The sequence below is a fragment of the Theropithecus gelada genome, chromosome 7a (genome assembly GCF_003255815.1).
Source record: "Theropithecus gelada isolate Dixy chromosome 7a, Tgel_1.0, whole genome shotgun sequence".
Classification (NCBI taxonomy): Eukaryota; Metazoa; Chordata; class Mammalia; order Primates; family Cercopithecidae; genus Theropithecus; species Theropithecus gelada.
Window position 1 is genome coordinate 31,440,805 of NC_037674.1, and position 25,718 is coordinate 31,466,522.

Sequence of the window (25,718 nt, forward strand, 5' to 3'; positions counted from 1 at the left end):
TGGGAGTTATACCTGATGTAAATGACGAGTTGATGGGTGCTGACGAGTTGATGGGTGCAGCACAGCAACATGGCACAAGTATACATATGTAACAAACCTGCACGTTATGCACATGTACCCTAGAACTTAAAGTATAAAAAAAAAAAAAAAAAAAAAGACTGACAAATTGAAACCAGCTGCATACATAATGGATTAGATGTCATGACTAAGTGTGATTTACCCCAGAAATGCATGATAGGTACAACATACAGAAATAATAATACACTATATTTGGTTCATTTAAAAAACCTCTGATATAATCATCTCAATAGATGCAGAAAACATGTTTGACAGATATCCAACAAACTAGTAACAAAATGGAAATTCCTTAACCTAACAAAGGCTATCTATAAAAACCCATAGATAATATCATACTTAACGGCAAAAGACTGAAAGCTTTCCTCTTCAGGCAAAAGACAAGGAAGGGGTGTCCACTCTTACCATTTCTATTCAACATTATACTAAAGGTTCTAGCCACAGCAATCAGACAAGAAAATAAATGAGAAGACATCCAGATTAGAAAGGAAGAGATAAAATTATCTCGATTTTCAGATGAAATATATAAAAAAAATCCTAAGAAATACACTAAAACCTATAATTAGAGCTAATAAAGGTGAGCAAAATATATAAAATCGTTCTTATTTCTGTATGTTGGCAGCAACTAATCAAAAAATGATATTAAAAATAATTCCACTTCAATCAAAAATATTTAGAAATAAATTTAGCAAGGTAAGTTTAAGATGTACACATCCTTGAAAGAAATTAAAGATCTAAGTAAACAAAAAGATACCCCATGTTCATGGATCAGAAGAGTAACTTATTTTTTCCTATGTTAAAAACAGGACCAGGCGCAGTGGCTCACGCCTGTAATCCTAACACTTTGGGAGGCCGAAGTGGGTGTATCACTTGAGTTCAGGAGTTCAAGACCAGCCTGGCCAACATGGTGAAACGCATCTCTACAATAAATATAAAAATTAGCCAGGCGTGGTGGCCCATGCCTGTAGTCCCAGCTACTGGGGAGGCTGAGGCAGAAGAATCGCTTGAACCCAGGAGGCAGAGGTTGTAGTGAGCTGAGATCACATCACAGTATTCTAGCCTGGGTGACAAGAGCGAGACTCACCTCAAAAAAAAAAAAAAAAAGACTCCAAATCAGGTAATAGATGAATTATATAGAACTCATGTTAAGTTTCTTATATGTAATCAAAGTATTATAAAAGTGATTGTCCTTATTCTCAGGAGAAATATCATATCCACAACTTACTTACAAATGGTATAGGAAAAAAACTACTGAACCTATGTGAAACACTTAGGAATATGGATATCTTAAAATATACTTTCAACATTTCTATTACGTCTGAAAATTTTTATAACACGAAGTTGGAGAGGACACTGCCCTGAAAACAAAGCGGTCCCCCAGGGTAGGTGATGATGGCAATGAATACAAAGTGAAGAGATCTAAAAAAAGTAATGGTATTTCTAAAACTAGGAATTCATAAAGATCTTGCAATGTCTACTTGGCATAGTTCAGGCTGAGGTATCTGGCATTATCATGGTTTTGTAGAAGGGTGGAACATTTCTGGTTTTGATATTTTTTTGATGGTGTTTCCTATGGTTTATCTTTTTGGCCATGATACAACATGTGGCTGCTTCTCTCAGGATACAATTTGTAAAGATTTTCCTAAGCCATTTGTAAATGGTAGCTGAAGACTCTCTATCCTGTAATACAGTTAATTTTCTTAAATGTACTTGTATTTGGCTAAAATTAATTTTCTCGAAACTCTACTAAGGATATGGAATCATGAAACTTTGAACAGTCCTAACATTTGTAAAGCAAAACTCATAAAAAATGCAGCAAGGAACTGTGATGAAGAATTTCTCACATCATTTTTGTGAGAGATTAACACATTGCTCATCTTCAACTGAGTAAACAGACAAAAAGAATTTTTTGCAGAATTTGAAAAATATTAAAAAGTTGATTTAGTGGAATAAATGGAATATAAAGAGCTATAGAAAGAGAATTCAAAATATTTTAAAAATGGATAACTTGTTAGATTGAAAGTAAATCTCAATAAAAATATCAGAAACTAAGCCCCATTCTCTGACCACAATTTAATAAAACTAAAAATAAGAAAGTGTAAAACAAAACAAAATGAAATAAACCCTCAAACACATGAAAAATTTAAAAAGAAAACAAACTTCTAATTTAGGTCAAAGAAAAAAGCAAACCAATAATTCCACACTGTTGGAAAATAATGGCAATTGTAACAACTCATATGCATATCAAATGGAATATAGCCAAAACTATAATGAGAGGCAAATTCATAGATATAAATGTTCCTATCTTAAATGTGAAAGAATGAAAACAAAGTTAAGCATTCCATTTAAAGAGTAAGAAAAAAACCCAAGAAAACTAGAAGGAACAAAAATAAAAGCACCTAATAAATAATAAAAAAAAAAAGACAAGAAAATAAAACATACCAGATTTTACTTGTCTAAAAAAGAAAAATCAAAAAAATAAATTAGGCTAAGTGAAATCTGAAAAAAGAGGAAAATGCAATGTACAAAACTAGAAATATCAAAAAGCATACAAAATACAAAATATATTAAATTTATGAGAGAAACAAATGACCAAAATCAATGAATAAAGTAAAAACCTAACCAGTGTAAAACACAAAAAATTGTCAAAGAATTACCTCCAACAAAGGCTCCAGGCCTAGATGGTTTTGTAGTTGAGTTCTTTAAAACTTTCAAGAACAAATAAGTCCCATGCTATATAAACTGTTCCAGAGCACAGAAAATTAGGGAAAGAGTTCCAATTCATTTTGCAAAGCTGGCCTAACCCTGATACCAAACCTGACAAAGATAGCATAAAAAGAAAGAAAATTACAGACCAAATTCATTTATGAATATAGATGCAAAGTTCCTAAATAATATACTTGAAAACAGAGCTCAATGGTACACTACAAGATAACACATCTTGACATGAGGAGGACATTCATTCTAGAAATAAAAGTTTGCATTAGGTATCTTTTTTTTTTTTTTGAGACAGGATCTCACTCTGTCACCCAGGCTGGAGTGCATTGGTGCGATCATGGCTTACTGCTGCCTCCACCTCCTGAGCTCAAGCAATCCTCCAACTCAGACTCTCATACAGCTAGGAATACCGGGGCAACGCCACCATGCCCAGCTAATTTTTTGTAGAGACAGGGTCTTGCTTTGTTGCCCAGTCTGGTCTTAAACTTCTGGCCTCAAGTGATCCTCTTGGCTTGGCCTCCTAAAGTGTTGGGATTACAGGCATGAGACACTGTGCCCGGCCTATATTAAGTAATATCTTTATAAAATATATCACATCAACAGGTCAAATAAGAAGCACTGCAAAATAATCTCACTTGGATGCCAAAATATTTAATGAATATTCAATTCCATCAAAAAAAGAAAAGTCTTGGTCAACTGTAAGTGACACATACTTAACATCGGTGAACTTACTGTAAGAGGAAATGATGCCTATCACTGCTATATGCAAAAGTGGAAGGAAAGTCTATTAAATGTAATAACAAAGTAAAGACAATGAAGAAGATACACAGGATAAACTACCTAGAAAAGTCAAAAGTAACAACTGAAAAATAAGGACTAAACAAAATTCAGTAAATATAAGATGTACAACGTAAAAATAACAGAAATCTAGGAAGTTCCTATAAACCAAAACAAATAGTAAAACATTTTCCACAATATGAATAATAGAAATTACCAAGGAATATGTTAAATGAGAAAGTAAACTTAATTGAGGGAAAAAAGGCAAAACATTACTGAAGGGCATGAAAGATACATGTAAATTAAGAAACATATTTCTAGTCTGTAGTTAATTTTTCTAAAATTTTCAGTTAATTTGTTTGAATCAAAATCCCCTTAGAGTTTCCTTTTTAAAATCAGAAAAGTGATTTGCAACTTCCTATAAAAAAAAAATTAACTGGTCAGAAAATAAAACCAAGAAAACTTGTGAAAAAGACGTATAAGGAGGAAATATTGGTCCCGTCAGCTATTTAAACATGTAATAGCTAAAATATCTAAGTAGTAGAGTATTACCATAAGAACAGAGAACATAAAGGAAGAAAACTGAATCCAGAAGACTTTAGTAAGGTATATTATAGATTAGTGTTGAGACAGAAAAATTATTCAATAAAAAAGCTGGGATAATTAGTTAACCATTTAGAAAAAATAATTTTTGTGATTTATTTTAGTAAATGCTATTAGATAGCAGATAGACTCAAGGCTTATATATAAAGAATAAAATAAAAAAGTACCTAGGAAAAATATACGTGAGTATTCAGCAGCTAGTGGCATGGAGAAGTTTTTCTAAGCATAATAGTAATGTTACAAGCTGTGACAAAAGTGTACCAATCAGACTACTTATTTAAAAATTAACTAAAATTAACAAACAGCAATCTTGAAAAAACATTTATGTTTTAATATTTATGTCTTTAATATATAAAGATTTATAATCATTAAGGAATGGACATGTAAAAGGCTAGAACAAACATATCAGAAGGAAATGCATTTAGTGAATAATAAATAACAATATTTAGCCAGCAATCCCAATTTTGATAATTTACATTATACAGCCAAGGATGTTCACTGCATTACTATTTGCAACTACCCTCTCACCCAAGAACTGCATAAACAGTGGGGCCAAATTTGGTTAAATAACAAAATGTATACATTAAAGAAGGCATTAGGAAAACTATTAAGGAAATAAAACCAGATGGTTATTTTCAGATAGTGAGATTACAGGTGCTGTATTTCTTCTTTATACATTTATAACTATTTGCCCAAACTTTCATGATGAATATACATTTTACAATTAGAAAAATAGTGTAAAAATCAATGCACTAATAATTTTCCTGAAGACATAAATATTAGAATTCAAAAGCTTCAACAAATAAAAAAGCCCAAAATCATTTGTAAATTAAACTGTCTTTCCATACGGAAAGCTCCTTAAAGCTTTTTATTTGTATTATCTTAATTTAGTGTGAAAACACAGTTAAAAGAAGCCAGTCTTTACTGTCTGAGATTACATCTTCATTTTTTTCCTCAAAGGGATTTTACTTTTAATGACTATTAAAGGATTTTCACACAAATACATCTAAATACACTGAAATGAATTATAAAAGGGTCCATACACAACAGGAATAACTTAAAAGGATACTTCATATTCATAATATCATTTCTTTCATTGAATATTGAGAACAGAATCAGTTTAAGACTGATCATTCTATGTTAGGTTTTTATTTGGGAAATTTCATTTAAGCACTCTAAACAGGATAATGAGTGCCTAATGATTGTCTAACTGAAATCTCTCCTGTGATTTAAAACTCTTGTTTTTAAAATATATAGTTATATTCTATTTAGTTTTCTTTAGACAACAAAATTGTAAAACTTTTAACTATTTTCTAATACTTTGATCTACATTTTGCCTTTCTGTAGTGTTTCTACATTTTTTAATCTCTTTCAAATCATTTAAATGTAAATGGCAAATTATGGTTTTAGGCAATGTACAATCAAGTAACAGAACAACTTGAAGCTTCTACATGCTATAATTCTATGGAAACACCAACATTCTTTCTTCCTAGCACATGTCATGTTATTATGCTATGTCTCTTACAATAACCATATTATTTGTACCCATGTATACTAAACATATGTAAACCAATTCATACTCTGAGCAGCTTATTTATTATCCACACTAAGTGGAAGTCCTGGCCAAATAATATAAGCAGTATTTCTAACTACTTGTCCAATGTTTTCTACCCACTCAATTTGATATTACTCAACTTTAACAATTCTTAACCTATTATGAACTCACACATGAAATCTGAGTTCTAGTCTTAGATCTGCCCCTCACTAGTTTTGTTACACTGGTAGAGTCACTTAACTTCTCTAGGTTTCAAGGTTTTCATCTATAAAAAGAGGATAGGAACACAGTGGAAGACCTACAAGGTCTGTTACAAAACAAATTTTATTATCACTGTCAGGGATCAGGTTCCACTCTAATCGCTCTTATTATGAAATTAGTGCCTACTATGTGGAAATACTATGGGGAATACTACAGTAAATAAGTGAAATAGTGAAATTTTTTGAACTAAAATGCCCAGACTCAGATATTTTGTGTATAGTACTCTATTAATTATTATTAGCATAATTGTCTCCAATTCCATGAACACACTGGCATTTCTTTCCTAATCATGCTATTATAAAAACTCTCCCTTACCTACTAATGCCTTTTTAAACTGTAGCCTATCTAAATGACTTTCTTTTATCTCTGTTGCTCTCTACTGAACTGTAAATTAATTGCTCAAAATTGGAGTTCTCACTACTCCCAAATAATGCAATGTTTTGGGTCTCTTTTGTTTAAAAAATCCTTTAACTTTTTTTAGAAAAAAAAATCATAAGAATTGATGGGAATCTATGAAAAAGATTTCAAGGAAAAATTCAAATATTATAGGAAAACATAACCATGTCTTGCCAGAGGCAGAAAACTTTCAGGAATATAAGGACTGCTTTCATGGGCCAGGATCACCCTTCCGCAAATGCAGCGTGCTGTCTCTAAGGTAATATGAAGGGTGGTGCAGAGGAAAGTCATCACTTCAAAAACTACATGAATACCCTGTATTCCCTCATTAGTCTGTTATGGAAACGTCACACATTTATTTGCCCAATGTGCCCTTTGGAAAACCAGCAAGACATCTTTGGATAATTAGTCCTTTAACATTCCCTACTTCAGAAAACTTTTAGAATTTTAGAGCTAAAAGAAACCTCAGCCTGGGCAATGGTAAAACTCCGTCTCTACAAAAAACAAAAACAAAAATTAGCCGGGAATGGTGATGCGTGCCTATAGTAGTAGCTACTCAGAGGGCTGAGGCAGGAGGATTGCTTGAGCCTGGAGGGTAGGGGTGGGAGTTCAACCTGCAGTGAGCTGTGATCGTTCCATTGCACTCCAGCCTGGGTGATAAGAGTTAAACCCTGTCTCAAAAAACAAACAAACAAACAAACAAAAAAGAAACCTCATACATCTTCAAGTGCCTCATTTTATAGATGAACCAACTGACAAAGACTGGTTAAAATACTTGCCTACATCACACAAGTTTAATGACAGAATCTATTCTCTTGATCTTCAATCCAGAGTTTCAACATATACAAGTTTACCTGATTTCTATAACCTTTTACTGAATTCAAATTTGGTTCTTTGAAGTTTCAGAGGGTTCTATTTTAACTAACTTGAATTTAATGAAGAATCCATGATTACTCTAAGTGTGTGTGTGTGTGTGTGTGTGTGTGTGTGTGTATGCTTAATAAGGGCAAGGGCTGTGTCTGTTTACAATTGTATCCTGAGAACTTATCACAGGGTCTGGCATATAGGTATTCAATGGATTGCTGTAGACTGAATGAATCAACAAGCTGGATCACATGCACTCTCAGTTTTAACCTTTATAAAGAGAAAATAAATCTAGAGTTCTTCAGTTTAACTTTGTTCTCTTGATCATTTCAGATATTTTTATCTAGACTTTCTTCTAGCTCCATTATGTTTCTTTTGGTGAGGTAGTAAGAATTGTGAATAGATACCAATAATCTCAGTAAGTACAATTTCCTTTGCGTTACCTTATACTGGTTAACAATAGCACTTATTTGACACTTTTCCCCCCAAATTTGTAAGTACAACACATTAATGCTTGTTGGTTTGACATTTCAATATGCCCCCAAATTTGGTTTTATTTACTCTGCTGGAATAAATTCCTCCTTCCAAATCAATTATAAAAATGCTAAATGAGACTATATTTAGCACCTATTAACCTTTTTCTAACCCGAAGGGCTCATCAGCCTCTATATTTTTGTATCCTGGATTTAAATAAATTGTAAATGCAACCTAATTTGAGTGTCTAATATGTGCAAGTCACTGAACTCTCTTGTCCTTGATAAATAATATACAATATTCTTTGGTATGGAGAAGAATTAGAAGACTTTTAGATTCATGAAAAGGGCCTTTAAAAAGTCCAAGTGAAAAATCATGTTTTAGTTTTTCCTTATGTATTGATTTATTTATTGCTTTCCACTCTCTAACCCCAGATATACACTTCCTATCATACTTAAAAATTCTATAGGAATCCTTTTATTCACCAATCCTATACCACTGTCCTTGTATTCTCTGACCTCCCTCCTGTTATCCTGAAGAATTCTACAGAAATCCTTTTGTTCATTAATCCTGTCCTTTATTACACATGCTACTACAGAAGCTTAGAGCTGAAATGAATCTTAAGAGATTTCTAAGTGTAATTCCCATATACCAGCTTGATATTCACCAATAATAAAACAAGTCACTATGGCCAAGTATAGTATTTTACCTCTTTAATATATCAGCATGCCATATTACACATAGTACTTACTTGTACTCATCATAGACTTCCTGTTTGGGCAGTGAAGTCTCCGGATGTTCCTCTAGGGTATTCCGAATCCAGGAAAAGGCATGCATTTGTTGTGCCCGACTAGATGACATGGCATTCTGATCACTAATAGAGTAAAAACATGTTTTAGGTGACCAGACAGCAATTCGTTAATAATTTTTGAGCAAGGCCTAAATTTTCCACTAAAGAACTGTTTGCAAATACACTATAAACGACCAAACCAAACTTAGGAACTCTAGTAGATAATTGTCCAGCTATGGTTGTGAGCTGTTTTCTTTTTCTTTTTTCTTTTTTCTGAGAGGGAGTCTCGCTCTGTAGCCCAGGTTGGAGTGCAGTGGCGCGATCTCCACTGACTGCAAGCTCCGCCTCCCGGGTTTACGCCATTCTCCTGTCTCAGCCTCCGGAGTAGCTGGGACTACAGGCACCCGCCACCTCGCCCGGCTAGTTTTTTGTATTTTTTAGTAGAGACGGGGTTTCACCGTGTTAGCCAGGATGGTCTCGATCTCCTGACATCGTGATCTGCCGGCCTAGGCCCCCCAAAGTGCTGGGATTACAGGCTTGAGCCACCGCGCCCGGCCTGTGAGCTGTTTTCTACAGCTAGTATAAGACTGAAGTTACTGCCCTGCTCCATCCCTCCCTATGCAGGTGATGGAGCACTGACAAAGTATTTGTTTTGGTCAAATATCACATTTAAGTGGATATCTGCTCATGTACTTACCTGTTCATTTGCCTACACTTACCAAATCATCAAATTTTAAAACAAAATTATACAAAAATTGCTTATTTCTATTTGCTCAGCATTCTCAAATAATATATATACACATATATACACACATACATATATCCACATATATATAAATATACATAAACACACATATATATATATAAATATATAACTACTTGGAAATCTTACTAAAGCATTCTATGCTCCAGAATGGAATTCGCACCAGAGAGATCCTGAACAGACAAATCTCCCCCTACAATCCTTCCTAAAGCCAGGCCCGCTGTCATAGGCTGACACATCCATTAAACATTGTAAGATTTACTATATGGAAGTATTACTTATAAATAAATACTGAAATGGACACCAAAGATAGGACAAGGGAAGCTACTCTACTGATTCTGACATCCATCTCAGCTATCTGTAAGAATAATTTATTTCAAAAACACTGAGCAAGTATCTAGGACATAACATGATTAAAACAGTTATAAATTTGGTCTGAGGAAAAAAAAGACAAAACTCAAATAATTTTCATTTCATTTATTTCTATATACAGTTTTAAAAAAATAGAATAAGCATAATTTATATGAAAGAAATGAATTCTGAGAAATACTTAAAAGGTTAAGGAAACTTTTAAAAATTACAATGACTGAATGAACAACTTCTCTCCACATTTTCTATAATTTTTAATGATGAAACTATAGTAATACCCGAAGCACTTAACACACCTTACATTTATGAATTCATGCTTCATACAGGCAATTTCACTTTAATTTCTGTTTTAGATTCTATGATGTTTTTACCTGATAGTACCTAAAAAAACTCTTGTACATTATTCCTTATGATACTGATCTGTTTATTCTTTGGTTTTCTGTTCAATTTTCACAATCCCTCACACTGCATAAACATATATTCATTCATCTGTCTATGAAACAAACCCAAATTGCATGTCATAGCATTTACCCAGTTGCACAAATAAATTAGCAAAAACTGCAAGTAAATACTTAACCAAATATCATCAAAGACTAAAATGATGTATTGTTTTGCCAGTATGTTTTCTGATGATTTCAGGAATATTGCAAAAACCATAACAACCAAAACATACACACCTCACATATATCCTAGGGACATCCTATAAACAGCATAATAATAGCAAAGACAAGAATAGATATACCTTTTCTCTCCATTGCTGAGACCAGAAGGCAGCTGAAGGTAGAGGTAGAGTTTCTCTAGGTCTGTAAACTTCTCAACTTCTTGCTGTTTACAAAGGATTAAAAAGAAAGATCATTTTAAAAAAACACTCCTTTTTCCCCAAACAAAATTTACTAACATCTCCCTAAAAATAATGACTGTTTAAATTTAAGACAGATGAATCATTTGTCTTTTCTCATCACTAAAATAATACAATTAGGTTATTTGATAAATGTACTACATATACAAATTTAATAAAAGAAAATGGTACTTACCTATTAGTTCTTATATCATGGGCATAAATAAAATTATTGACCAAGGCTCAGAAAAAAAATCACATTTAAAGAACGAGGGTTTTATTTGTCCTAATTGTAGGACAAGTACTGGACCAGGAATCAAGAGAAACATTTATTAGTCTTTGTCTAACCATTAACTGGCTATGAGGTTTTCAGTGCTACAGCAAATTTTCCATACAACTATAAAATGAATGACCTAATTTCTAGAATCCTTTTCCAATTTTCAAATATTTAGAACATGTGACTGATGGTGCTACTGTTACCTGTGGATGGAACTGAGGTTAAAAACACTGAAATAAAACCAGTAACTCTTTCCAGACCTTACAGATGTGATTATTTGTTGGCTTGCCAACAGTAGCTGCTATTTAGAGAATCTACTTGTAAGATTTTCTATTGCTATTGTCCTGCAACTATGTCATTTTGTCTCTAAATGTAACCTTTAAAATAATTTTTGCCTTCCTCTTTATAACTTTCTTCTAAATTGAGTTTGCCATAATGGCTTCAAATGTGCCACAAATCCTATCATAATAAAAATATTCATAGTAAAATTCTGGTAGCCTAATTCAAGCAAAACTCCATTGCAATGAAAAATGTGGACAGATTACTGGCATTCCTGATAGAATTTATTCTTAATAAAGCACAGTTTAAACAGAGATTCAATTTTTGAAAAAACCTAAAATGATATAACCGGGCCTATTCTTAGTCTCATCAGAAGACATCCACAAAAATTTAATCTTAGAATCCATCTACGTAATGATTTAATCAATCACATGCAAACAGCTCCCATTTACATTTTTAAAATCCCATAGCCTATAGGTATTTTCCAATGAGCTCTTGCTCCAATACCTAATAATATCAGCTATACCCTTGTGTAGCTCTCCCCTCAAAGAAAACAAACACACATTCCCTTCTTAAATGCTACCTATCATCACCTTCTTTTCTCTAGTTTCCACAGTGTTCAGTTTTGGAGTCTGTTTAACTCTCTTTTTCTTGGTGCATTCCACATTAATCCTTTATTTAGCCCTCTAACACTATGCCCCATCTTCTTCCAGTCTTTTGATTTTTCACTGCCACCACAGTAGTCTAGGTCTTCAGCTGTCTTTCTTTCAACAATAAGGATAATTCATTTGCTTATCCATTACTTTTGTTTTCTGCTATGTTCCACAAGTGGCATAAAATAACTATGAACCTATACTGTATATCACAAATTATACAAAGAGTGAACAATACAACACAGATGAACAACACACCACCACCACAGTTCTTGCCCTTAATGAACTTTTAATGACACTTAAATTTCTAAAGTGTCTAACCAGCTGGTTTTCCTACCTCTGATGTCACCCCACTTCAATGTGTCTTAAATATGGTTCCTGAAACCTGAAATTTTTTTCTGTTCTGAACAGAGGGACTGGCTGAAGCCATGGCAGAAGAACATAAATTGTGAAGATTTCATGGACGTTTATTAGTTCTCCAAATTAATACTTTTATAATTTTTTACGCATGTCTTCACTGCAATCTCTGAACATAAACTGTGAAGATTTCATGGACACTTATCACTTTCCCAGTCAATACTCTTCTGATTTCCTATGCCTGTCTTTAATCTCTTAATCCCGTCATCTTCGTAAGATGAGGATGTATGTCTCCTCAGGACCCTGTGATGATTGCGTTAACTGCACAAATTGTTTAAACAATATGAAATCTAGGCACCTTGAAAAAAGAACAGGATAACAGTGACGTTCAGGGAATGAGAGAGATAACCATTAGGTCTGGTTGCCTGAGAGCCGGTGGAACACAGCCATATTTCTCTTCTTTCAAAAGCAAATAGGAGAAATATCGCTGAATTCTTTTTCTCAGCAAAGAACATCCCTGAGAAAGAGAATGTGTTCCTAGGGTGAGGGCTCTAAAATGGCCACTCTGGGGATGTATGTCTTTTATGGTTGTAGATAAGGGATGAAATAAGCCCCAGTCTCCTGTAGCGCTTCCAGGCCTATTAGGACGAGGAAATTCCCGCCTAATAAATTTTGGTCAGACCGGTTGTCTGCTCTCAAACCCTGTCTCCTGATGTTATCAATGACAATGCGTGCCTGAAACTTCGTTAGCAATTTTAATTTTCCCCAGTCCTGTGATCTCACCCTGCCTCCATTTGCCTTGTAATATTTTATTACCTTGTGAAGCATGTGATCTCTATGCCCCACACCCTATTCATACACTCCCTCCCCTTTTGAAAATCACTAATAAAAACTTGCTGGTTTTGTGGCTTGGGGGCCATCATGGAAACTGCCAACATGTGATGTCTCCCCTGGACACCCAGCTTTAACATTTCTCTCTTTTGTACTCTTTCCCTTTATTTCTCAGACCGGCTGACACTTAGGGAAAATAGAAAAGGACTCATGTTGAATTATCGAGGGCAGTTCCCCCGATATTTTTTGTCAAATTGTTTTTTTAAGAGAGTCTCACTATGTTGCCCAGACTGAAGTGCAGTGGCTTAATCATAGCTCACTGCAGCCTCAAACTCCTGGGCTCAACAGATCATCCTACCTCAGCCTCCTAAGTAGTTGGGGCCACAGGTGCGTGCCACCACAGCCACCTAATTTTTTAATTTACTTTTTGTAGCTTGTTGCTACAAAATTGTTGCCTAGGCTGGTCTGGAATGCCTGCCTGGACTAAGTGATCCGCCTGCCTCCCAAAGTGCTGGGGTGCTAGGCATGAACCACTGTCAAATATTATTAACATCACCCACTTAATTGCAACAATGCCAATCATATTAAATTCAGAGAAGATTTTAATAATGAAATACCTAATATTATGAGCCATGTCTGAGAAAATGCAATAAAAATATTATTTTTGATCACTAAGAAAAAAATCTCCTATTGTTGGAGAAACCTTGGATTCTATATAGCTTTTAAATTTTAAATATACTGGAAAAAAGAATAGAAAAGAGATTCCAGAACACAGAAGAAATTTCAGAAGATGTTCTAAACTAGTATTAAGCACCAAAGAGATGATTTAGAAGACGGCAAAAAAGGTTTTGAAAAAGATTAAAGTCAGTGTCCTAATTTTTTTCAAACAATGAAAACTTGTAACTGTTCAATTACTGTTTTGATTACCACATGAGGTACAACACATAGAAGAAAAAATTTGGAGAGTAGCATGAAAACTGATAATAACAAAATTCTATAAAGCAAACTCCCCAAAAAATGACCCAAGTGTATAGTGATGGCATTTCAGTCCAGCAAGGCTGGGGTCACCATCAAGATTTCTGGTTTTGGATATATTGTGTCATCTACTGCTAATTAGTGGCTTCTAAAACAATGCTCACTGGTTTGGGAGAAGACCCTAACCTTGCCTGATTATCAAGGCAAGAGTATCATGTGGCAAGTATGTTAAACATCAGATTATTTGATATGCTTTGTGAAGATTTAAATGATAAGAATTAAAAGTTTTCTGTTCTATGTCGAAATTCATTGGTGGTCAAAAAGAAATTCCTTTGGCTGGATTTACAAAATAAATCATAATGGTATTCTATTTGTGGAGCACCAGAGAAAAGACCAACTTCATAAACTTTAAAAATTATAATTTTTTATTCAGCCATAAAAGGAATGGAGTACTGATACGTGCTACAACATGGATGAACCTTTAAAACACTGTGCTAAGTGAAAGAAGCCACACACATATCATGTGATTCTATTTATATTAAATATCCAAAATAGGCAAATCCCTAGGGACAGAAGGCAGCTTAGTGTTTCCCAGAGGCAGATGAGTGCTTAAAGGGTACTGAGTTTCCTTTTGGGGTGAGGAAAAGGTTTTGAAACTAGATTGATGTGGTAGTTGTACAACACAGTTAATGTAATAAATATCACTAATGGTAAATTTCGTTGTGTATATTTTACTACAATAAAAACTCTAATTTTTAACAGAGCTTCACACATTTGGAAAACATATCTGATGATTCCAAGTGAAACTTAAATGACAAACAACATTCATAGACTTAAAAGTCTTCACTTTCTTGAGATGAATGAAGAATTTCTCAAAGAAAAGCTAGTGAAAACAGTTTCAAATTTAGGGGGAACCTCAAATATTATTCTAGTTATTCGAATGAGGTAGCTGATAATTTCATACTATTGCGGTTGAAGATCTTGCCTGAAAACTTAAAAGACCTCTTTCTCATGCACTTCAATCTTTGCAAAAAGGTATTAAAAAGGAATCTTTGAACTCAAGGTTGATTTATATGTCAAACACATTCCAGGAAACAATTCTGGAGAATTTTGGTAAAATATTCTTGGTCATTTCCAGCAAGTGAGCCGACCTTGCATGTCATCATCCCATTTTCATAAGCATAGATTTAAGACGATGGTTTTTCTGAACCTTTAGCTATGAAAGCACAACAATGCTACAAACTTAATGATAATTGAGATGGTACTTTGACCTTTCAAATTCTGCACAGAAAAGCTTGTAGCAAACAATCAGATTCAACATTCATTTTTATATTATGTGATCAAGGGGAAAATGAAGGCATAGTATAAGATCAACTTGCTTTTGGAGGTTGAAGGTGGAGCTTGGTGTTTGAATCCTGCCACTCAACCCCCTTCCCTTCTAAAACTTTGGCTGATAAAAAATACTGACATTAGGAACTAGTAACATTAAGCTAATTCTTTCTATGAGGTGCAAGTGTAGTGGTGAAGAAAACATGGGACAGAGACAGTATTCCATCAGTTCACCCACATTTCTCAGCCCACTTTGCAGTTGGCTTGTAGTCATGTGATTATTATGAATCTGATTACAGTGATGTAATTCACTATTCAGCTGACATAGTTAAGAATCAATGTGTTGGCCAGGGGCAGTGGCTCAAGCCTGTAATCCCAGAACTTTGGGAGGCTAAGGTGGGTGGATCATGAAGTCAGGAGATTGAGATCATCCTGGGTAATAGGGTGAAACCTCCTCTCTACTAAAAATACAAAAAAAATTAGCCAGGCGTGGTGGCGGGCGCCTGTAGTCCCAGCTACTCGGGAGGCTGAGGAAGGAGAAGGGTGTGAACGGAAAGTGGAGCTTGCAGGGAGATGAGATTGCACAACCGCACTCCAGCCTGGGCGACAGAGCGAGACTCCGTCTCAAAAAAAAAAAAAAAAAAAAAAATGTGTCACCCTATCCCATTTCCCCCTCTGTGGTATCTTGGAAGCCATGTGTTGCACCAGTGAGGCTATGTCGGCCTTCCTGTCAATGTTGGTTCTGAGGGACTATTTGGAACAGCGGTCTTCAGTGATTTCTGCAGCATATAATGCGAATGAAAATACATTTTTGTAGTTAGGCCACTGATATTTCAGTCTTAGTTACAACAGCATAGACTAAGTCATCCTGATTAATATAAAAATTAAACTGTTTTCCTCTAGCACTTTTGAGAAAACTGAGGAATCCTTTTTTTTTTTTCCCCCTTTTGAGATGGAGTCTCGCTTTGTCCCCCAGGCTGGAGCGCAGTGACCTGATCTTGGCTCACTGCAATCTCCGCCTCCCGGGTTCACGCCATTCTCCTGCCTCAGCCTCCCAAGTAGCTGGAGCTACAGGCACCTGCCACCATGCCCAGCTAATTTTTTGTAATTTTTAGTAGAGACGGGGTTTCACCGCGATAGCCAGGATGGTCTCGATCTCCTGACCTCGTGATCCACTTGCCTTGGCCACCCAAAGTGCTGGGATTACGGGCGTGAGCCACCGCGCCCGGCAGAATACTTTTTACATATACAGATAAAAATGTGAAAACACATAGGAACAGCACTGGCCTGCAACTCCCAGTGAGATTGTTGCAGAAGGCGGGTGATTTCTGCATTTCCAACTGAGGTACCCGGTTCATCTCACTGGGACTGGTTGGAGAGTGTGTGCAGCCCACCCAGGGTGAGCCGAAGCAGGGTGGGGCATCACCTCAACTGGGAAGTGCAAGGTGTCCGGGAATTTTCCCCGCTACCCAAGGGAAGCTGTGAGGGACTAAGCCTGAGGAACTCTGGCACAGATACTGCGCTTGTCCCATGGTCTTCACGACCCGCAAACCAGGAGATTCCCTCTGGTGACTACCCTACCAGGGCCCTGGGTTTCAAGCACAAAACTGGGTGACCAACTGGGCAGACACCAAACTAGCTGCAGGAGCTTTTTTTTTTTTCTTTTTTGCCATACCCCAGTGGCGCCTGGAATGCCACTGAGCCAGAACTGTTCATTCCCCTGAAAAGAGGGGCTGAAGTCAGGGAGTCAAGTAGTCTGGCTCAGCGGGTCCCACCCCCATGGAGCCCAGGAAACTAAGATTCACTGGCTTGAAATTCTCACTGCCAGCACAGCAGCAATCTGAGACACACCTGGACGGTCAAGCTTGGTGCAGGGAGAGGGGTCGGCCATTGGTGAGGCTTGAGGAGACAGTTTTACAGCCACAGGCTAAACAAAGCTGCTGGGAAGTTCAAACTGGGCAGAGCCCACTGCAGCTCAGCAAGGCTGCTGTGACCAGACTGCCAGATTGCCCCTCTCTGGACAGGGCATCTCTGTAAAACAGGCAGCAGCCACAGTCAGTGGCTTATAGCAGACTTAAACGTCCCTGCCTGACGGCTCTGAAGAGAGCAGTGGAACTCCCAGCACAGCGTTCGAGCTCTGCTAAGAGTCAGTCTGCCTCCTCAAGTGGGTCCCTGACCCCTGTGTATACTGACTGGGAGACACCTCCCAGTTGGGGCCGACAGACACCTCATACAGGAGAGTTCTGGCTGGCATCTGGCAAGTGCTTCACTGGGTTGAAGCTCCCAGAGGAAAGAACAGGCAGCAACCTTTGCTGCTCTGCAGCCTCCGCTGGTGATACCCAGACAAACAGGGTTGGGAGTGGACCTCGAGCAAACTCCGACAGACTGGCAGCAGAGGGGACTGACTGTTAGAAGGAAAAGAAACAAACAGAAAGGATTAGCACATCCACTCACCCCACTGGAAAGTCACAAACATCAAAGACCAAAGGTAGATAAATCCACAAAGATTGGGGAAAACCAGTGCAAAACGGCTGACAATTCCAAAAACCAGAACGCCTTTCCTCCTCTAAAGGATCACAACTCCTCGCCAGTAAGGGAACAAAACTGGATGCAGAATGAGTTTGAAGAACTGACAGAAGTAGGCTTCAGAAGGTGGGTAATAACAAACAACTCTGAGCTAAAGCAGCACGTTCTAACCCAATGCAAGGAAGCTAAGAACCTTGAAAAAAGGTTAGTCGAATTGCTAACTAGAATAACCAACGTAGAGAAGAACACAGATGACCTGATGGAGTGAAAAACACAGCACGAGAACTTCGTGTAGCATACACAAGTATTAATAGCCGAATCGATGAAGCAGAAGAAAGGATATCAGTTGAGGATCAACTTAATGAAATAAACTGAGAAGACAAGATTAGAGGGAAAAAAAAAGGTATCAGTCAAGCCTCCAAGAAATATGGGACTATGTGAAAAGACCAAATCTATGTTTGATTGGCATACCTGAAAGTGACGGGGAGAATGGAACCAAGTTGGAAAACACTCCTGAGGATATTTTCCAGAACTTCCTCAACCGAGCAAGACAGGCCAACATTCAAATTTAGGAAATACAGAGAACACCACAAAGATACTCCTCAAGAAGAGCAACCCCAAGACACATAATCGTCAGATTCACCAAGGCTGAAATGAAATAAAAAATGTTAAGGGCAGCCAGACAGAAAGGTCAGGTTACCCACAAAGGGAAGCCCATCAGACTAACAGCAGACCTCGCGGCAGAAACCCTACAAGTCAGAAGAGAGTGGGAGCCAATATTCAACATTCTTAAAGAAAAGAATTTTCAACCCAGAATTTCATATCCAGCCAAACTAAGCTTCATAAGTGAAGGTGAAATAAAATCCTTTACAGATAAGCAAACGCTGAGGGATTTTGTCACTGCCAGACCTGTCTTACAAGAGGTCCTGAAAAAAGCACTAAACATGGAAAGGAATAACCGGTACCAGCCACTGCAAAAACATACCAAATTGTAAAGAACATTGACACTATGAAGAAACTGCATTAACTAACAGGTAAAACAACCAAATAGCATCATAATGACAGGATCAAATTCACACATAACAATATTAACCTTAAATGTAAATAAGCTAAATGCCCTAATTAAAAGACACAGACTGGCAAATTAGATAGAGTCAAGATGCATCAGTGTGCTGTGTTCAGGAGACCCATCTCATGTGCAATGACACACATAGGCTCAAATAAAGGAATGGACGGAGATCTACCAAGCAAATGGAAAGCAAAAAAAAGCAGGGATTGCAATGCTGGTCTCTGATAAAACAGACTTTAACCAACAAAGATCAAAAGAGACAAAGAAGGGTATTACATAATGGTAAAGGGAACAATGCAGCAAGAAGAGCTAACTATCCTAAATATATATGCATCCAATACAGGAGCACCCAGATTCATAGAGCAAGTTCTCAGAGACCTATAAAGAGACTTAGACTGCCACACAATAATAATAGGAGACTTTAACACCCCACTGTCAATATCAGACAGATCAATGACACAGAAAATTAACAAGGATATTCAGGACTTGAACTCAGCTCTGGACCAAGCAGATGTAATAGAACTCTACAGAACTCTCCACCCCAAATCAACAGAATATACATTCTTCTCAGCACTTCATCGTGCTTATTCTAAAATGATCACATAATTGGAAGTAAAACACTCCTCAGCAAATGCAAATGAAGGGAAATCATAACATACAGTCTCCCAGACCACAGTGCAATCAAAGTACAACTCAGGGTCAAGAAACTCACCCCAATCCACACAAATACATGGAAACTGAACAACCTGCTCCTGAATGGACTACTGGGCAAATAACAAAAGGAAGGCAGAAATAAAGATGTTCTTTGAAACCAATGAGAACGAGACACAACGTACCAGAATCTCTGGGACACATTTAAAGCGGGAAATTTATAGCACTAAATGCCCACAAGAGAAAACAGGAAAGATCTAAAATTGACACCCTAACATTAAAATTAAAAGAACTAGAGAAGCAAGGGCAAACAAATTCAAAAACTAGCAGAAGACAGGAAATAACTAAGATCAGAGCAGAACTGAAGGAGATGGAGACATGAAAAACCCTTCAAAAAAAAAAAAAAATCAATGAATCCAGGAGCTGGTTTTTGAAAAAAAAATCAACAAAATACACCACTAGCCAGACTAATAAAGAAGAAAAGAGAGAAGAATCAAATACACACACTAAAAAATGATACAGGGGATATCACCACTGACCCCACAGAAATACAAACTACCATCAGAGAATACTATAAACACCTGTATGCAAATAAACTAGAAAATCTAGAAGAAATAGATAAATTCCTGGACATACACACCCTCCCAAGTCTAAGCCATAAAGAAGTTGAATCCCTGAATAGACCAATAACAAGCTCTGAAATTGAGGCAGTAATAGCCTACCAATCAAAACAAGTCCAGGGCCAGACGGATTCACAGCTGAATTCTACCAGAGGTACAAAGAGGAGCTGGTACCATTCCTTCTGAAACTATTCCAAACAACAGAAAAAGAGGGAATCCTCCCTAACTCATTTTATGAGGCTAGCATCATCCTGATACCAAAACCTGGCAGAGACACAAAGAAAAAAGAAAATTTCAGGCCAATATCCCTGATGAACATCCTTAATAAAATACAGGCAAACCAAATCCAGCAGCGCATCAAAAAGCTTATCCACCATGATCAAGTTGGCTTCATCCCTGGGATGCAAGGCTTGTTCACTATACACAAATCAATATACATAATCCATCCACATCAATCCGCCTAAACAATAAACGTAATCCATCCACATAAATCAATAAACATAATCCATCCACATAAACCCAATCCACATAAACAGAACCAATGACCAAAACAACATGATTATCTCAATAGATGCAGAAAAGGCCTTCGATAAAATTCACCCCTTCATGCTAAAAACTCTCAATAAACTAGGTATTGATGAAACATATCTCAAAATAATAAGAGCTATTTATGACAAACCCAAAGCCAATATCATACTGAATGAGCAAAAACTGGAAGCATTCCCTTTGAAAACTGGCACAAGGATGCCCTCTCTCACCACTCCTATTCAACAGTATTGGAAGTTCTGGCCAGGGCAATCAGGCAAGGAAAAGCACTAAAGGGTATAATAAATAGGAAGAGAGGAAGTCAAATTGTCCCTGTTTGCAGATGACATGACTGTATATTTAGAAAACCCCATCATCTCAGTCCAAAATCTCCTTAAGCTGATAAGCAACTTCAGCAAAGTCTCAGGATACAAAAGCAGTGTGCAAAAATCACAAGCATTTGTATACAACAATAACAGAGAGCCAAATCATAAGTGAACTCCCATTCATAATCGCTACTAAGAGAATAAAATACCTAGGAATACAACTTACAAGGCATGTGAAGGATTTCTTCAAGGAGAACTACAAACCACTGCTCAAGGAAGTAAGACAGGACACGAACAAACGGAAAAACATTCCATGCTCATGGATAGGAAGAATCAATATCGTGAAAATGGCTATACTGCCCAAAGTATTTTATAGATTCAATGTTATATCCATCAAGCTACCACTGACTTTCTTCACAGAATTGGAAAAAACTACTTGAAACTATATATGGAACCAAAAAAGAGCCCACATAGCCAAGACAATCCTGGGCAAGAAGAACAAAGCTGGAGGCATCATGCTACCTGACTTCAAACTATACTACAAGGCTATAGTAACCAAAACAGCATGTTACTTGTACCAAAACAAATATACAGACCAAAGGAACAGAACAGAGGCCTCAGAAATAACACCACACAGCTACAATCATCTGATCTTTGACAAACCTGACACACACAAGCAATGGGGAAAAGATTCCCTATTTAATAAATGGTGCTGGGAAAACTGCCTAGCCATATGCAGAAAAGTGCAACTGGACCCCTTCCTTACACCTTTTACAAAAATCAACTCAAGATGGATCAAAGACTTAAACGTAAGACCTAGGACCATAAAAATCCTAGAAGAAACCCTGGGCAATAGCATTCAGGACATAGGCGTGGGCAAAGACTTCATGTCTAAAACACCAAAACCAATGGCAACAAAAGCCAAAATTGACAAATGAGACCTAATTAAACTAAAGAGCTTCTGCACAGCAAAAGCAACTATCATCAGGGTGAACAGGCCACCTATAGAATGGGAGAAGATTTTTGCAATCTATCCATCTGACAAAGGGCTAATACCCAGAATCTACAAAGAACTTAAACAAATTTACAAGAAAAAACCAACCCCATCAAAAAATGGACAAAGGGTATGAACAGACACTTCTCAAAAGAAGACATTTATGCAGCCACAAGACATATGAAAAAATGCTCATCATTACTGGTCGTTAGAGAAATGCAAATGAAAACTACAATAAGATACCATCTCACAGCAGTTAGAATGGTGATCATTAAAAAGTCAGGAAACAACAGATGCTGGAGGGGTTGTGGAAAAATAGGAACAATTTTACAGTGTTTGTGGGAGTGTAAATGAGTTCAACCATTGCAGAAGACAGTATTGTGATCCTAAGAATCTAGAACTAGAAAGACCATTTGATCCAGCAATCCCATTACTGGGCATATACCCAAAGGATTATAAATCATTCTACAATAAAGACACATGCACATGCATGTTTCTTGTGGCACTATTCACAATAGCAAAGATTTGGAACTAACCCAAATGTTCATCAATGATAGACTGGATTAAGAAAATGTGGCACATATACACCATGGAATACTATGCAGCCATAAAAAAGGAGGAGTTCATGTCCTTTGCAGGGACATGGATGAAGCTGGAAACCATCATTCTCAGCAAACTATCACAAGATCAGAAAACCAAACACCGCATGTTCTCACTCATAAGTGGGAGTTGAACAATAAGAACACACGGACACAGGGAGGGGAACATCACACACTGGGGCCTGTTGGCGGGTGGGGTGTTAGGGGAGGGATAACATTAAGAGAAATACCTAATGTAGGTGACGGGTTGATAGGTACAGCAAAGCACCAGGGCACATGCATACCTATGTAACAAAACTGCATATGTAACAAAACTGCACATTCTGTACATGTAACCCAGAACTTAAAGTATATTAAAAAAATGTGGAAACAAGAAAAAGTCTCCTCCCCATAATCAAAAAGGCTTTCATTCATTCATTTTTTAGAACAGAATATTTAACTTATTTTGAATTTCAAATGATATTAACCAAGAATATAATTACATTTATCAGAATGGGGTATGGGCTAAAAAACAGTTTATAAGCACCAGTTTAGAATATACAACCTTCATGCTCTCTTCCAGTTAACTTTTACTTTTAAAAAAATCAAAAAACTGGTTAAAAAGTCAGCTCTAGTAAGTTTACTACACACGATCCTGCAATATGCCAGTCTGTTCCTCTACTCTGGGTCACAGCATTTACTCAGGAAAGCATGTAGCTTATCTTCAATGAATCTGCATTTACTGATTGTTTTGAAAAAATGTTTTCCAGTGTCTGGTCATGACCCTCAACTATAATGATCCTGGTTTGCTCAAACTCTATCCACCTTTGAGGCAGAATCCTGAAAGATAAGACTGAGCCAAATGGAAACCCTCTTAATATTTTAATATCTCATTTAATTTTTAAAAATAAAAACTACAAAGTATTTGAAACACAGTAGAGAATGTGCGCATGCATGCATCAATAGCCACATTTACAAGATGCTAACCTTTTGCCATGTTTGCTTCTGATCTTGGACTTAACTATTTAACAGCATATAGAAATAGTATTCTATGAAACAAAACCACAGTTTGTTCATGTCTCTACTGATAAGACAATACGTTATAGCAAAGTTTCACTATTTCAAATGGTGCTGTAATGGAAATCCTTTATTTGTGACTCTTGTGGCCTTGTGTGAGTTTTTTCCTAAGGGATGTAACCTAAAAGTACAAGTATCTGGTAACAAAGAATGTACATAGTCAACCTTACTGGGTATTTTCAACTTGCTCTCTAAAACTTACACAAATTTATGTTCCTAATAGCAATACTATAATTTGTTTCTCCGCATTCTTGTTAAAACTTAAGTTTTAAAGTTTAGCTAATCTTCTGGGTATGAAAAGGTTGTTTTATACTTCTCTGATTGATGATGAGACTGAATCTTTTCATATTATTTATCATTTGAGTTTAACAGAGTAGCTCTAAAATTTTAATATGCACCAGAATCACGTAGTGAGCTTGTTAAAACAAAGACTGCATGGCCCCACTCCAGAGTTTCTGAATCTGTAGGTCTGAAGTGGGGACCTGAGCATCTGGACTTCTAACAAGCTCCTAGGTGATGCTGCTAATGCTGGTCAAAGGATTACACTTGGAGAACCACACTGTTCAAGGAACTGCCCATTCATTTCTTTTGCTCATCTAAATATGGGGATATTTATCAGGCAGTCTGGATACTAATTCTCCACTGGTTTAAAGTGCTGCTAATATCTTCTCCTAGTTGTAACCTGTCTATTCATTTTGTTTTTGAAGTCTTGTGATGTCGACGTTTGTCATTTCCAGGCAGTCAAATATATCAATCTTTTCAGTCATAATTTGAGCTTTTGGTCTTTTGTTTTTGAAATTTTCCCCTATTTCGTGTCATAAAGATAGTATCCTATATTTTCTTTTTAAAGTTTAAAAATTTTGTTTTTCATGTGTGGGCCTTTAATTCTTCTGGAATTTATTTTTCTGTAAGATAAAAGTAGGGACCTAACTAAAAATTGTCCCAGTAGCACTTACTGAGTATTTCACACTTTCTTACTGATTTTTCATGCTACATCTGTATCATGGGATTCTTTATTACAGGTGAAAAAGAATGCCATTTTTATGTTTAGCATATGAAATTGTCTTTCTCTGAGTTCGTATTTAATTTAGGAAAAAACCTAACTTTTTTTTTTTTTTTTTGAGACAGTCTTGCTCTCTTGCCCAGGCTGGAGTGCAGTGGCACAATCTTGGCTCACTGCAATCTCTGCCTCCCAGGTTCAAGCATTCTCCTGCCTCAGCCTCCTGAGTAGCTGGGATTACAGGTGCATGCCACCACGCCCAGCTAATTTTTGTAGTTTTAGTAGAGACGGGGTTTCACCATGTTGGTCAGGCTGATCTCAAACTCCTGGCCTCATGATCTGCCCGCCTTGGCTTCCCAAAGTGCTGGGATTACAGGCGTGAGCCACTGCACCTGGCCTTGAAAAAACCTAACAATTTATCCTTAAGATTGTCATATAGCAAAATGTATGATTAACTGACTCTTCTAGAACTTATGTCATAGAGACTTTTCATATAAAAATATCACCCAGTAACTGATTAGCAGAGTAATAGAAGTAGCTTTGATGAAGCTTTTATAAATCTGAGGTTAATAAGTCTCCTACTGATAAATTAATAATAAAGAATAACCCAGATTACATAAGATCTATAATAAGGATATGACATATATATAAAATAGATGAATGAAGCAGCTGTTACTTGAAATTGATATCTATATCAAGCAGTAAGCTATAGTGGGGTAAGGTATAGGATATAGAATTAGAAGACCCAGATCTGAGTTCCAGATTTGCCACTCATTAGCTTTGTAATATTAGCAAGCTTTTTAAGCTTAGTATCAGTTTCAAAATATAAAACACAGCGACAAAATGCTCATAATTTTTGTGATATAAAACTTAGGTATTGTTACGTAAATGTTACTATTTTAAAAATATGTAATTGCTTAAAATCAGATCTTTGGCAGAAGAGTTTACAATTCAAATTCCATCAACAAGTATAGAAACTTCAATGTGAAAAAGTAAGGCATTTAAAACATTAAAGAAAAAAAAATTTTTTTTTTTAGAGAGATAGGGTCTCACTCTATTGCCCAGGCTGGAGTGCAGTGGTGCAATCACAGATCACTGCAGCCTCAAACTCCTGAGTTCAAGTGATTCTCCTGCCTCAGCCTCCCAAAGTGCTGTGATTACATGCATG

The 25,718-nt window shown here is 36.5% G+C and overlaps 1 protein-coding gene across 1 annotated transcript in view; it reads right to left on the reverse strand.

Annotated features, from left to right (window-relative positions):
- The window catches only part of RFX7 (regulatory factor X7), a 160,930-nt gene that overhangs the window by 46,461 nt on the left and 88,751 nt on the right, over window positions 1-25,718 (reverse strand). The window contains exons 3-4 of the mRNA XM_025390675.1: window positions 10,388-10,470; window positions 8,475-8,597 (exon numbers count right to left, since the gene is read on the reverse strand). Coding sequence (XP_025246460.1) covers window positions 8,475-8,597; window positions 10,388-10,470 — 206 coding nt within the window. The remainder of the gene's footprint in view (window positions 1-8,474; window positions 8,598-10,387; window positions 10,471-25,718) is intronic.